The sequence below is a fragment of the Hemiscyllium ocellatum genome, chromosome 23 (genome assembly GCF_020745735.1).
Source record: "Hemiscyllium ocellatum isolate sHemOce1 chromosome 23, sHemOce1.pat.X.cur, whole genome shotgun sequence".
Classification (NCBI taxonomy): domain Eukaryota; kingdom Metazoa; phylum Chordata; class Chondrichthyes; order Orectolobiformes; family Hemiscylliidae; genus Hemiscyllium; species Hemiscyllium ocellatum.
In genome coordinates this window covers 42,769,014-42,783,902 of record NC_083423.1, presented here as the reverse complement: position 1 = coordinate 42,783,902, position 14,889 = coordinate 42,769,014, and the positions used below count along the sequence as shown (strand labels likewise).

The following is a 14,889-nucleotide window of genomic DNA, read 5'->3' as shown; positions in this document are numbered from 1 at the left end:
AGATAAGCTTTTTTGTTAGAATTGCATTTGCATTTTTTTGTTCTTTACCGTTGCTCGCGCCCCCCCCCTCTACCAATCACTGAAAGCTGCATATCCATAGCACCCTTCATTCTTTGGAACATCCTACTTGCCACTGGATGCATTAAGCAGGGCTCACCAAGCAAGAGACATGTCCCTTAAACTAATCAATCAAAACAATCTAGACAAACAGAAGCTACCCATATTAAAAATTAGTGTAGCGACATTCTTTGAAAGATCTGGTCTCCAGAGGAATCAGGAGGGTGTTTTAAATTTCTGAAGTCACTGTAAAAATGTAATAAGATTGACTGACTAATTAGTTCTATTATTGTACCAATATCACAAAATCATGGAATCTAATAGTACAAAAGGAGGCCAACAAGTCCGTTGGCTCTTTAAAAGAGCTGCTCATTTAGGACCCACACCAGAGTTTTATTTTCCCATAGTCCAAACATTTTCTACTCTTCAAGCACATTTCCGATTGCATTTTGGAATTTATCGCTGTGATCACCCTTTAAGACAATGTACCGTAGATCTTAATGGCTCTGTGCCTAAAGAAAATTTCTAATTTCACCTTTTTTTTTGTCAATTATTTTAAATGTTTGATCTCTGTTTACTGGTCCACTTGCCAGAAGCAACATTTCTCCCTACTTTGCTAAAAGCTTTCATTAGGTAAAAAATGAGGTCTGCAGATGCTGGAGATCACAGCTGCAAATGTGTTGCTGGTCAAAGCACAGCAGGCCAGGCAGCATCTCAGGAATAGAGAATTCGACGTTTCGAGCATAAGCCCTCAAGGTAAAAGCTTTCATTAACTTTGAATAGCTCTAGTTCATGCCTTATCCCTCTGTGCTTTAACAATGCTCACTTTCTCTGGGCATTCTTCATAACGTGGGGACCCGAATTTTACACAATATCCCAGCTGAAACCTGATCTTTTTTCAAGGTTTCCATGACTCCCTTATATTTCTCTTCAATTTCCATTTTCACAAAGCCAAATATCTTAATTTCCTTTCTTAACTGCCCTGTCACTTTCAAAGATTTGTGCATATGGAATTGCAAGCTTCTCAGTTCTTGAATTCCCCTCAAAATATTAACCACTTTGATAACATAAACCATGTATGCCCTGCCAATGCACTTGAACGGTGCAATTGCCATTGCAGTTACCATATTTTGACGTCACACTGGGATTCAAAGTTAGCACCACTGACATTTTTCTTCGATGTGTACATTATTGCCACCTCTCCAATGCAACTCCTTCCTCCACTTCTGTTGCTGCCTTGCTGGACATTTTGTTCATGGAGTGCAGCAAAAATGAGGTAATAGGTGAGACAATGAGAGCTCTTTATGGAAGTTCTTCCACATCCATGGTTTTGCAATTAATTTCAGGGGCACCAAGTTGCAACTTAAAGAACGAATGATGTGGAGATGCCAGAACCACACAACACCAGGTTTAGTCCAACAGGTTTATTTGGAAGTACAAAATTTTGGAGAGCTGTTCCTTCGTCAGGTAGATGTGGGACAGGATCATTGATCTTTTATGATAAATTCTGTGTCCTAAGCATCTTACAACTGATGTGATGTACTCAACAAAACTAGATTGCTGTTAAGTGTTTAATCACTTAGAATGGGGATGCTGGTTTCGATTGATTAATATGTAATTCATAAAATTTCTTTCAAGTCCCAGTCCTGAGATAACTTAAGGTTTTGTCAGTGTATTAAAAAAAATTACATCTCAGCTCAGACAATGCATTAAAGGTCTGAGGTTAGATTCTGTCTGCATCCCAACCTTGAGTCAGACTGATTCTATTTCCAAAGTAGAAATTTACAAAATGTCACATTGATTAACTGCCGACAGATTGTGAGATTTTTTAACAAAATAGAATGCATCCGCAAATACAAATTTGCGAATGCAAATTCACCCCATAGACTTGTCTTTTGTATGTGTGTGTGTGCGCGCGCGCATTTGCTCGACCGTGACCAAGTATACTTATATGCCTGAGAGAGGGTAGGACAGCATGAGCGAGAGAGAGGGAATGTGAATGTGAAAGAGAGAGAGAGAGAGAGAGAGGGAAAATGAGAGAGGGTCTGTGTTAGTATGAGAGAGTGTAAGGTGTGGTGTGGTCATCTGCAGTGTGACATGAACCAAAGATCCCATATGAGGCTGTCCTCATGGGTATCGAACTTGGCTATCAACCTCTGCTCGGTGACTTCACATTGTTGCATATCCCGGAGTCCACCTTGGAATCAGTTCTACAGTGGCATCACAGGCACTGCAATTGCAAGGACTATGAGGCACCCATCTTGCAATAGCATATCTTATACAAAAGCAAAATGCTACAAATATAAGTGATTTAAAATATAAACAAATGCTGGAAATACCCTTGCAGCATCTATTGACAGAGAAACATACTGTTCCTCACAATGTATATAATTTCACACATACGTAACTTCACCATTTTATATCCTTCTGAAGTCTGTGAATATTCCCTTTATTTTGACTACGTTGCAGAGGATACAAAATTTGGCACACTTTAAAATTGACACTAAAAGTCCTAATGCTACTTCTCGAGGAAGCTTTTGATTCTTCCTCCCCATTAGAAAAAAAATCTATTCATCACCACTCTCTACCTGCTATCCTTTAGCCAATAATGTAACCACATTGCCAATGTGCCTTTCATCCCACTCCTTTTTTTAAAAAAAATAGGTTTGTTATCTGTGACTTCAACAAATGTATTTTCAACATCCACAGATACCACATGGCTATCAACAATAATCTTTTTTCTTCATTGAACAACTCAATCAGATTAGTCATAAACAATTCATCTTTAAGAGATCCATGCCTTCATGGCAGAGTCTTCTTTAAATACTCTTACATTTGTCCTTGGAAAAGATTTTCCCCATTACTTTTCCTACCACTGATGTTAGATCGATTCTCTTTTCTAATTAGGTTTCTCTTTTTTTGAATGAGTAACATTTGCAATCCTCCAGTCTTCGGGCACCACTCCCATGTCCTGAACAGAGACTTAAGACATAGGAGCAAAAGTAGGCCATTTGGCCCATCACCTCTGTTCTATCGTGCAATGAGATCACAGCTAATCTGATGATCCTCAATTAAGCTTTCCTCCATAATATTTCCTTACTGATTAAAAATCTGCCTATACTAGCCTTGATTCTTAACAGTCCAACCTCTACGGCCTTCTGCTGGAAAGAATTCCACAGGTTTACTGTACTGAAGAAAAAACAATTGGCAGAGAGATTTTTTAAGTGGGTAACCCCTAACTCAGATTATGACCTCTGGTCCTCGATTCTCCCACAAGAGGAAATAACCTCCCTGCATTTGTCCTGAAAGTACCCTAAGAATCTTGCATATTTCAATAAGGCCTCTAACTTTTCTAAACTCCAATGTGTTCAGGTGCAACGTTCCCTGAAAGTGGAGTCACAGGTAGACAGAGCAGTGAAGAAAGCTGTTGGCACACTGGTCTTCATTAATCAGGGCACTGAGTATTGAAGTTGGGAAGCTATGTTCCAGTTATATAGGATGTTGGCAAGGCCGCACTTGGAGTACTGTGTTTGGGTTTGGTCACCTTGCTATAGGAAGGATGTTATTAAACTGGAAAAAGAGTGACATAAGAAATTTACAGGAATGTTGCCAGGACTCAAGGCTCCGAGTTATGGGGAGAGGTTGAACAAAGAACAAAGAAAATTACAGCACAGGAACAGGCCTTTGGCCCTCCAAGACTGCCCCAATCCAGACCCTCTATGTAAACCTATTGCCTATTTTTATCATCCAAGGACCTGTATCTCTCTGTTCCCTACCCATTCATGTATCTGTCAAGATACATCTTAAATTACACTATTGTGCCTGCCTCTACCACCTTCACTGGCAACACGTTCCAGGCACCCATCATCCTCTGCGTAAAGAATTTTCCACGCATATCTCCCTTAAATCTTTCCCCTCTCACCTTGAACTCATGACCCTTAGTAATTAAGTCCTCCACTCTGGGAGAAAGCTTCTTGCTATCCACCCTGTCTATATCTCTCATGGTTTTGTAGACTTCAAATCAGGTCCCCCCCCTCAACCTCCATCCTAATCTACTCAACCTCACTTCATAGCTTGCACCCTCCATATCAGGCAACATCCTGGTGAACCTCCTCTGCACCCTCTCCAAAGCATCCACATCCTTCTGGTAATGTGGCAACCAGAACTGCACACAGTATTCCAAATGTGACCAAAACAAAGTCTTATACAACTGTAACATGACCTGCCAACTCTTGTACTCAATACCCCATCAAATGAAGGAAAGCATGTTGTGTGCCTTTTTGACCACCCTATCGATCTGCACGACCACCTTCAGGGTACAATGGGCCCGAACACCCAGATCTCTCTGTACACCAATTTCCCTAGGGCTTTGCCATTTACCAAAAAGTTTGCTCTTGAATTGGATATTCCAAAATGCATCACCTTATATTTCCCCAGATTGAATTCCGTATGCCATCTCTCTACCCAACTCTTCAATCTATTTACATTCTGTTGTATTCTCTGACAACCCCCTTGAATATCCGCTACTCCACCAATCTTAGTGTCATCTGCAAACTTGCTAATCAGACCACCTATACCTTCCTCCAAATCATTTATGTATATCACAAACAATAGTGGACCTAGCATGGATCCCTGCAGAACACAGTGGTCACAGTTCTCCATTTTGAGAAACTCCCTTCCACTACTATTCGGTCTTCTGTTGCCCAACCAGTTCTCAGTCTATTTAGCTCATACACCCTGGACCCCACGCGACTTCACTTTCTCCATCAGCCTACCATGGATAAACTTATCAATTGCCTTACTGAAGTCCACACACACAACATCCAGAGCCCTTATCAATCAACGTTATCACTTCCTCAAAGGATTCTATTCAGTTAGTAAAAATTGACCTTCCTTGCACAAAACCATGTTGCTTATCACCAATAAAGGCATTTTCTTCCAATTGGGATAGATCCTATCCCTCAGTATTTTCTCTAGCAGATTCCCTACCTCTAATGTCAGGCTCACCGATCTATAATTACTTGGATTATTGTGGTTCTTTGGGATTTCGTACACTACATTACTCAGCATGAGCAAAACCAATGTAGTGTACAAAATCCCATGCAAGGATTGCACAAAACACTACATAGGACAAACAGGAAGACAGCTAACAATCCGCATCCATGAACACCAACTAGCCACGAAACAACACGACCAGCTATCCTTAGTAGCCACACACGCAGATGACAAGCAACGTGAATTCGACTGGGACAACACCACTATTATAGGACAAGCCAAACAGAGAACAGCCAGGGAATTCCTAGAGACATGACACTCATCCACAGATTAGATCAATAAGCACATCGACCTGGACCCAATATACCGGCCACTGCAATGGACAGCAGGAACTGACAACCTGAAGCGGCAGATTCAAACCACTACAAATGCCGGAGGAAAGATCACAGAAGTGCTTCACAAGCACTGAGGATGTCACCTAGACAGGGAACGAAACGTCTGCAACACAAATTCCCAGCTCGGCGAACAGAACCACAACAACGAGCACCTGAGCTACAAGTCTTCTCACAAACTTTGAATTACTTGGATTATCCCTGCTACCCTTCTTAAACAAGGGGACAAGATTAGCAATTCCCCAATTCTCCAGGACCTCATTCGTATTCAAGGATGCTGCAGAGATATCTGTTAAGACCTCAGCTATTTCCTTTCTCAGTAACATGGAATGGATCCTACCCAGACCTGGGGACCTGGCAACCTTAATGTCTTTTAAAATACCCAAAACTTCCTCTGTGGCATTTTGCAGTTGCATCATGTGTGTAAGAATCTCAAGAAAAATAATGTAGTACCTCCCTCCTTATGCCGAATTGACCTAGAGTTATTAAATATCTAAAAGCTAGGACGTTTTTCTTTAGCACTTAGGAAACTGAGGGGGGAGCGGGGGAATCTCATTGAAGTGTGTAAGATCATGAGAGGCATGAATAGGGTGAATGCACTCAGTCTTTTTCCCAGGGTTGGGGAATTGTGGACCAGAGGGCATTAGCTTAAGTTTAGAGGGGAAAGAATAAAAGGGGACCTGACATTTTTTTTTAATAGTGTGGTATGCTTATGAAATGAGCTGCCAGCGGAGTAGTGGAGGTGGGTAAATTAAGAACATTTAGAAGGTATTTAGACAAATACATGGATAGGAAATGTTTAGAAGGATATGGGCCAAGTGCAGGGAATCGGGGTTAGCGTAGGTGGACATTTTGGTCAGCATGGACCAGTTTGGGCCAAAAGGCGCCTCTCTGTGTTGTAGGATTCCATCTCCATGAGTACAAGGCCAATCTACTCAACCTCTGCCCAAGAAATTCTCTCCAAACACAGATCAATAGTGAAGCTTCTCTGGATCACCTCCAATACTTGTAATAATGTTACCTTAGATAAGGGGACCAAAACTGCTTGCAGTACGTCAGCTGCAGTCTGACTAGTACGTTGTAGCATTTTAGCAAGTTCTCCCTACTTTTATACTCCAATCCCTTTGAAGGCCAATAGTCTATTCATCTTCCCTATTACCCAATGAACTTGGATGCACAATTTTGTGATTCATGCACAAACAGCAGTCAGGTGGGACAAGTTTAGTTTGGGATTTAGTTTGGCATGGACTAGTTGGACTGAACAGTCTGTTTCCGTGCCATATGACTCTGTGACTCTCAAATCCCTGTGCTGCAACTTTGTGCAGATTGCAGTCAGTTTCTGCCATCTCCATTTCTGCTTCCCTCAGCAAATTATAATCCATCTGGACAAGTGATTTGTGAACTTTGAATGTTACCAATTTATTTAACACTTATTTTTGTTCTTTTCTCCTCCCCCCCCATGTGGAAAAATTCAACTGGTCAGGTAGGAATACTAATTAAGTTTACAGTTATGCCAGACTTCATAAACTCATGGCAGTAAAGTTGTAGTACTTTGTTTACATCAGCTGGCTGTAATTCAGAGACATCTGTACATTTACAACAAATTGCTTGTATAAAGTCATGCACCCAGTTCACACTTGAGTGCATTTGGGTGAGGTTATAACACATAACTTGAATAACAGAAAACATCCAAATAACCAGTTTGTCTTTATACTTGGATTACAAGCCTAAAAATTGTGAAGATGCCTCCTTTCCGTTCCTTGACTACTTTTGTCTCCATCTCAGGCAAAGGATTATGAGGTAATACTTTGCTGTATCAAGGCAATTGCATTACAAAACTACTATTACTTCAAGCAAATTTTACATGTAATTGCCAAAAGGTTTGGCATTCACACAATCATGGGATAGGATTTTTAAATCCTCCATGAGACCAGAATGGACGTGGATGAAAGGATGCTGAAAATATCACACTACAGACAAATCTAATAAATCTATTTAAAAAGAGTTCATTGCTGCTTAAGAGTTTGAAGGTGATACACAATTGGGTAAGGAGCACGATGAAGTTGGCAACATAGTGGGGAACCAGTCATTGCCATGACAGGAATTTAGATGGCCTCCCCCACTAACAGTAGAATGTTAAGAGTACTTAGCTAGTATCACACAAATGCTACTGGGTATGCACAGGTTATGCTCAGAGTTGACTACGCACTTCAGAAGTGCAGAGGGTCATGCATAAACTAGCATAGTGATTTCCATATAGCTAGAGCCTCATAAGCACAAAAGGCACTGAGTTTCACCTCCATCACTTAACTACACTTCCTCATACCCGACTCCCTTTAAGGACTCAATTTCATTCTCCCAGTTGTATCTATTGCTCTCTATCACTGCCAATGATTCAATTACTCTTTCAAGGTGAAGCAGCAATTTACATGTTCTTCTTTCAATTTGGTCTACGACATTCGCTGCTCACAAAGTGGTCTCCAAAACATTGGAGAAACCAAACACACATTTGGTGACTGCTTTGAGGAATATCACTATTCTATCAATAAGAATGATCCAGAGGTTCAAATGGCTTGTCATTTTAATTCTCCAATTTTCTTTCACTCTGAAACTCTCTGTTCTTGGCCAACTACAGTCTTCCTGTAACTCAACAGCTAATTCTCAACCTGCAAATCTTTGGGCACGTGGGACTGGACAGTAATTTACCAGTGTTAATACTCCCATATTTCAAAGCAACTTCAAAGTGTTTGTGTTACATTTTCATTGTCTACCCCTGTAGTGCAGTCCATTTGAGAGTTCAGAGAACACATTACAAATTGGGGATAAACTTTCCCGAATATTGCATCCAGTTGCAGTCTATCTTTGTTGGTTTTGTTGGAATTTTGACTTCTGAAAGCCTTCCTCTATCTACAAGGTATTAATGAAGAGTGTGGTAAAATACTCTCCACTTGTTTGATGAATATGGCTATCTTGGGCCTCAAGAATATTGAAATTATTAAGGACAAAGCAGATTGCTTAATTGGCTTCCCATCTACCACTTTAAATTGTCCCTCCACTGTAACACACAGTTGTTGCAGTGTGTACAATATTCAAGATGCACTGCTGCAATTTGCAATAGCTTCTTCAAAGCTCCCCCATTGTCTGGAAGGATGACAGCAGCAGGTACAGGGAACACACTATCTCAAAATATTCGTCCAAGTCACATATTGTCATGACTTGGGAATATAATGCAGCTTATTTGTTAGTATTCTATTAGTGTAATGGAACTCCCTCTTCAACATACTGTGGGAGTACCTTCACCATATAGACGAGGGCATTTTATGAAGGTGATTTGCCAAGGAAGGGAAATAAATGCTGGCCTTGCCAATGTAACCCATACCTCACTAGATTTTATTTTAAAATAAGGGGAGCTGATTGACCTGCAATTTCTATTGTTTTTTTTTCCCCAGAAACTGTAGTATATTGTTCATTCGAAAAAGAAATTTTAGAAGTCTTAAATGGAAGTTAGCATTATTTCACTATGAATGACATCTGTTTAATTAAGTTACAAATTATTATCCCTGCAGTAATTATGATTGGGAAAAAAGTCTAACCTTCATAGTTTACCTTCGATTTCAAGAAAGAATATTAATATTTTCAGATATTCTTTCATAGGGATTCACTTTATTATGGTGTGGGCCTTCAGTAGAAACCTGTAAGTGCCATAAGTTGGTGTTCTGCCAATAAGCTGTGACATCTCATTTATATAAATGATTTGGATGCGAGCATAAGAGGTGCAGTTAGTAAGTTTGCAGATGACACCAAAATTGGAGGTGTGGTGGACCACGAAGAGGGTTACCTCAGATTACAACAGGGATCTTGACCAGATGGGCCAATGGGCTGAGAAGTGGCAGATGGAGTTTAATTCTGATAAATGCGAGGTGCTGCATTTTGGGAAATTAAATCTTAGCAGGACTTTTTCACTAAATGGTAAGGTCCTAGGGAGTGTTGCTGAACAAAGAGACCTTGAAGTGCAGGTTCATAGCTCCTTGAAAGTAGAGTCGCAGGTAGATAGGATAGTGAAGAAAGCGTTTGGTATGCTTTCCTTTATTGGTCAGCATATTGAGTACAGTACAGTACAGGAGGTCATGATGCAGCTGTACAGGACATTGACTAGGCCACTGTTGGAATATTGCATGCAATTCTGGTCTCCTATCGGAAAGATGTTGTGAAACTTGAAAGGGCTCAGAAAAGATTTACAAGGACATTGGAAGATTTGACCTATAGGGAGAGGCTGAACAGGCTTGGGGCTGTTTTCCCTGGAGCGTCGGAGGCTGAGGGGTGACCTTAGAGGATTAAAAATTTATGAGGGGCATGGATAGGACAAATAGACAGAGCCTTTTCCCTGGGGACAGGGAGTCCAGAACTAGAGGGCATAGGGTTAGGGTGAGAGAGGAAACATATAAAAAAGACCTAAGGGGCAACTTTTTCACGCAGAGGGTGGTACGTGTATGAAATGAGCTGCCAGAGGAAGTGGTGAAGGCTGGTACAATTGCAACATTTAAGAGGCATTTGGATGAGTATATGAATAGGAAGGGTTTGGAGGGATATAGGCCAGGTGCTGGCAGATGGGGACTACATGGGGTAGGGATATTTGGTCGGCATGGACAGGTTGGACCGAAGGGTCTGTTTCCGTGCTGTACATCTCTATGACTACGTATCTGAAGGCTTATTTGGTCTCATTGTGACTGAGAATCAAGTTATTTCATTAAAAGAAATTGGAATGAACTTTCTCCCCAAAAAACAGAAAGTAACAGCACTCTGACATCAATGGCCGATTTTATTTTCTGGCTAAGTGGTAGCAGTGCACAAAGGTAGGATGTTAGGGTTTGGAGTAGGGAGTGTGATGAAAAAATAGTTACTGCATTGGGACATTTTCCCACTACCAGAAAACTCTCAAGAGTGTGGCTGGTTATACTACCATCACTCAATTGCGAGGCATTTTGCCAATACAGCAGCATCACCACCACAGATGAAGGCTTCCAGTGCATTGGAAATGTCCTGGGTGGTAACTGGAACTGGGATGCCAAGGGAAGGAAAGGCTGCCCCACCTGCAGTGTTAAATAAGTCTACCAGAGGGATTTTCCTGTTTAACATTCCAAATGGTTTGGCCCTCATTTTATTTGTATCCAGACTTCCAAGTGTATTTCTATCTGCTGGAGCAGCTAAAAGTTCAGAGTTTTTAAGCCCTCTGATTGAACCTGCAGCATCTAAAGCTCATCATCCTTAAATAGTCACAGATCCAAAGGCAGTTTAGAGGAGGCCATTTCACAGAACATTGAGATTTGTGGCACAATATCACCTGTGGAGGCTTGTGACCCCCTTTGGTGCTGATGACAAAGTCTTGAAACCTGAAAAAAAATCCAATCCTCAAAGTTTTCGTCAAGTGTTCTCAACCAAACTCAAATTTGTTTGACCTAAAATATAACTATGAAAATGTGCCTTGACTCCAATCTCACTCAGCACATGCTTTCAATCATGTGATTCTCAGAATAAGCTTCATAATAATCCACAAGTTTAACCAGAGCTGTATTGTGTAATCAGCTGGAACAGGAACTGGATTTTGAGAATATCCAAATTTACTCCATCCATCACCTCAACAATTTGTGTGAAACCCAGATAATAAAGCCGGATGATGGTTCAGTGGTTAGTACTACTGCCTCAAAGCATCAGAGACCCAAGTTGAGTCTGTGTTGGAGTTTGCACATTTTCCCCTTGTCTGTGTGGATTTCCTCCGAATGCTCCAGTTTTTCTCCCACGGTCCACCAAGATGTTCAGGTTACTGGCCAAGCCAATATGTGAATTGGTCATGCTAAACCTACATACCGTTCTTACCTGACAAAGGAGCAGTGCTCCGAAAGCTCGTACTTCCAAATACACCTGTTGGACTATAACCTGGTGTTGACAGATATTCAGGAATGAACAAGCTAGGTGGATTAACCATGACAACACGAGGTTACAGGGATGCTCTTTGAAAGGTCAGTGAGACTTGATGGGCCGAATGGCCTACTCCCACACTCAAGATTCTATGATTCACTGGATCATCTACTATCTCCCACAATTAAAATAACTTATATTTAAAGAATTAGGAAATTAACCACTAATTCAGCTGGTCCCAAGAGTCAACTGGTGTGACAAGACAACATATCAATCTCTGACTCATGATTAGAAAAACTAGGTCAGAAAGATGTAGCCACAATCTACTCAATTTACCATGAAAAACAAGACTCTTATAGGTAAGCAGACACTTGTGCAAGGCACACATGAGAACAGACTGTTTTTCTCCATTAACAAATTAATAATGTGCATAAGACTACGGCATAAGAAAGTGACTGTAAATTCGGAAGCAAATTGTAAGTGCCACCCTGAAAGTGTTCAAATTTGCATCACTAACTGTTCTGACAAATTGTTATCAACCTGAAATGTTAACTCTGTTTCATTCTCCACAAGTGCTGGCCTACAATTTCCATTTTTTTTTAATTTCAGGTGTCCAGTACCTACAACATTTTGCTATTCTATCATAGCCATTCAATTGAAGATGCTCTTCTCAAAGTGGAAAAGGGTAAGGATCAGAATGCAGAGGTGCAGCAGTTGATCAAATCCATGCAACACTTGATTGTATATTTAAATGTTCAACTTATTTTTAAAAATACAAAATCTTTTCAACATATACAAAGTTGACTACCTTTGGTAGAACCATATTAATTTCAAATTCAGAAATGGCAATTTAAATAGCCTAAACAAATCTATAACAATAAATGTTTATAAACATTTCCAGTCCTCAGTTTCTTCTTGGCTAAATAAACTGAATTTGTGATCACGAGAGGAAGGTGAATCTTAAAAATGGAATGTAAACAAGTAGAACACTATCACATTTAGCAAAATGTTCTTCTATGTCAAGTTAATTAAATCTTTCATGGGCGCTAAAACCAAAACAGCAACTTCTTCTAAAGTAGGTTTTCAATCAGGGATTGCAGTAAAACACATCACACCTATTATTACAACTAAGGGACTGAAAGGAATCCAATTTCCTAAAACATAAATAACCCACACATTACCTGTCTAATCTACGGATTCAAGGTATTAGAGTAATTCTAAGGTGTCAGGTGGTATCTATAGCAATACGCTAATGGCTTCAGTGGTGCTACCTTTCATAGTTCAAATCTGCCAGAACAATCAGTTTAATGAGCTCCAGTTTCACAGTGAAATCCTTACCCTGTGTCCCCCGTAAAAAGCAATCTCTTCTGCATTGGCTATAATACGTGAATGGATGTATCTCAAGTATCCCTTCCTCTGGGCTTCTTCGGCCACCAGCTTGCCAAACCTTGGAGAGAAGGCTCGTAATACCCTGGCTGTGGCATAAACGACAAGCCCGGCTAACAGCGTGGGTCCCGTGGGGTTTGCTCCCCGCGAGGTCGCGGTCTGGATCAGGGTGTAGGAAGTCAGCATTACGTCTAAGATGGGTTTGGTCAGGTTGGAATACAAGTGTGCGATGGACTGAGCAAACATCATGATATCCTCTGTCAGCGACTGGTCGGGGTTCTCCAGCCGTCCGTCCATGTTGCTGACCTTGTAGTAAGTCTGATCGGTGAAGTAGGTTCGATAGGCGTGATCGACCAGGCGGGTGCGAAATGCCAGGGCCAGCTTGCATTCCAGATAGCGGATAACGCTGTTGACGAAGGTGGCCGGGATGGCCACCAGGAGCCATTTGACCAGTTTCAGCACAAAGCTCCTCGGCTTCTTCTCAACGATAGACTTCACGATCTTCCCATCCAAGCCGGCCACGTAAATCGACAGGAAGGTCCTGGAAATCAGAGCCACCGAGTGCAGGCAGAGCAAGCCCAGCTCTTTGGTGACCAGTTTGGGGAAGAGGATTTTCCCGAGACCGATCAGCTGCTGCAAGAAGTCCGCGTCGACAGCCGGAGATTTCTTGGCAGGGCAGTGGCTGCGGGAATGGCGGGGAGCCGGGGTTTCGGGCTGAGTTTTGCCGTGGAGCTGATGACAGAGGAGCGGGTACAGCTTCCTGACACCGTAGGCGGCGAGGAGCAGGAAGACGGCTCTACGGGCGGCCCGGGACTTGGTCCATTTCACCCCGGCCGCCACATGCAGCAGATGGGACATTTGCGCCCCGTCACTGCTCCAGCCCGCACACGGAGAACAAAACGGCGGCGGCAGCAGCAACGACGCAGACGGCGAGTCTGACAGAGTGGGAAAGGTTACCGGGTGTCATGGTGCAGGGCGTCCCATCGGTTCCGCAAACTGAGAGCCGCTCTCACCGGCGCTGCGGCACCGCGTCCACCTCCGTCACCCAACGCGCACGCTCCCGTCCCCTGCTGGGATTGGCGCAGAGCTCGAGCGCGTTCCGAGTGCCTCCCAGCGCACACGCGCCCGCGAGCTCCAGCCCACCGTCCGACGGGTGCGCGCGCGCGCTCTCCATGCACCACTCGGCGGCGGCGGCTGGCCTCGTTCGCTTCACGCGCACCACCACCCACCATGCAGCATCCGGAGACCACGCGCACACCACTGACCCCGCTCCATGCAGCGCAGTGAAGGAACTGTTGGGGAGAAAAATTCTCTAGAGACAGAATCAAAATGTCTATTTATCAGTGTGTGTGTGGCTCTATCAGAGGGAAGTCATGTGATTTGATTTGCGTTTTTCTCGGTGACGAGATATGTGGATGTGGTTGGTTACCACGGTATGAGCCAATGGGATCGAGGGCATTCTGGATCATTGAATGGCTCTTTGGTGGCAGGAGGCAGTGAGTAATATTTGAAGGGTGTTTTGTTTGTGACTAGAAGCCTGTGTCCACTGGTACACTTTATTCCTGATAAAGTGCCCGAAACGTCGAATCTCCTGCTCCTTGGATGCTGCCTGACCTGCTGCGCTTTTCCAGCCACACATTTTCAGCTCTGATCTCCAGCATCTGCAGTCCTCACTTTCTCCTACATTACTGATCAAGACATGAATGTTGGAGACTTGGACAATAATTAATCATCGTCACTAAAAATGGCGAAATTAACAGCCTTAGACCAGAGAACAGATAAGACAGCCAGGTCAGATGAACTGAACAGTGGCAAACGGAATTAAATCCTGAAGATGTGTGAGGAATGCATTTTGGGAGGACTAACTTGGCAAGGGAATACACATTGAATTGTCAGGCCCAAGGAAGTACAAGAGAATCAAAGAGATCCTCATATGTAGAACGATTGATGTCCAAAGATACTTGAAACTAAACAGCGGAGCAGCATCTATGTGGATTCACTGCTGGATCAGACAGCAGTGTAGTTCTCTTTCTGTCTTTGAACTGTCTTGTCTCCCTTCCTACTTTTAAAAATGCCCTTGTTTTGACATTCCCCCTCCCCCCAAAAGTTCCAAAACCATGCAACAGCTTATAAAACAGTAATT

The 14,889-nt window shown here is 42.4% G+C and overlaps 1 protein-coding gene across 1 annotated transcript in view; it reads right to left on the bottom strand.

The window, feature by feature from the left end:
• The window catches only part of LOC132826765 (ATP-binding cassette sub-family D member 2-like), a 98,280-nt gene extending 84,479 nt beyond the window's left edge, over nucleotides 1-13,801 (bottom strand). Inside the window, exon 1 of the mRNA XM_060842948.1 lies at nucleotides 12,699-13,801. Within this exon, the coding sequence (XP_060698931.1) occupies nucleotides 12,699-13,604 (906 nt within the window). The 5' untranslated portion in view covers nucleotides 13,605-13,801. The remainder of the gene's footprint in view (nucleotides 1-12,698) is intronic.
• Nucleotides 13,802-14,889: the final 1,088 nt, after the last annotated feature.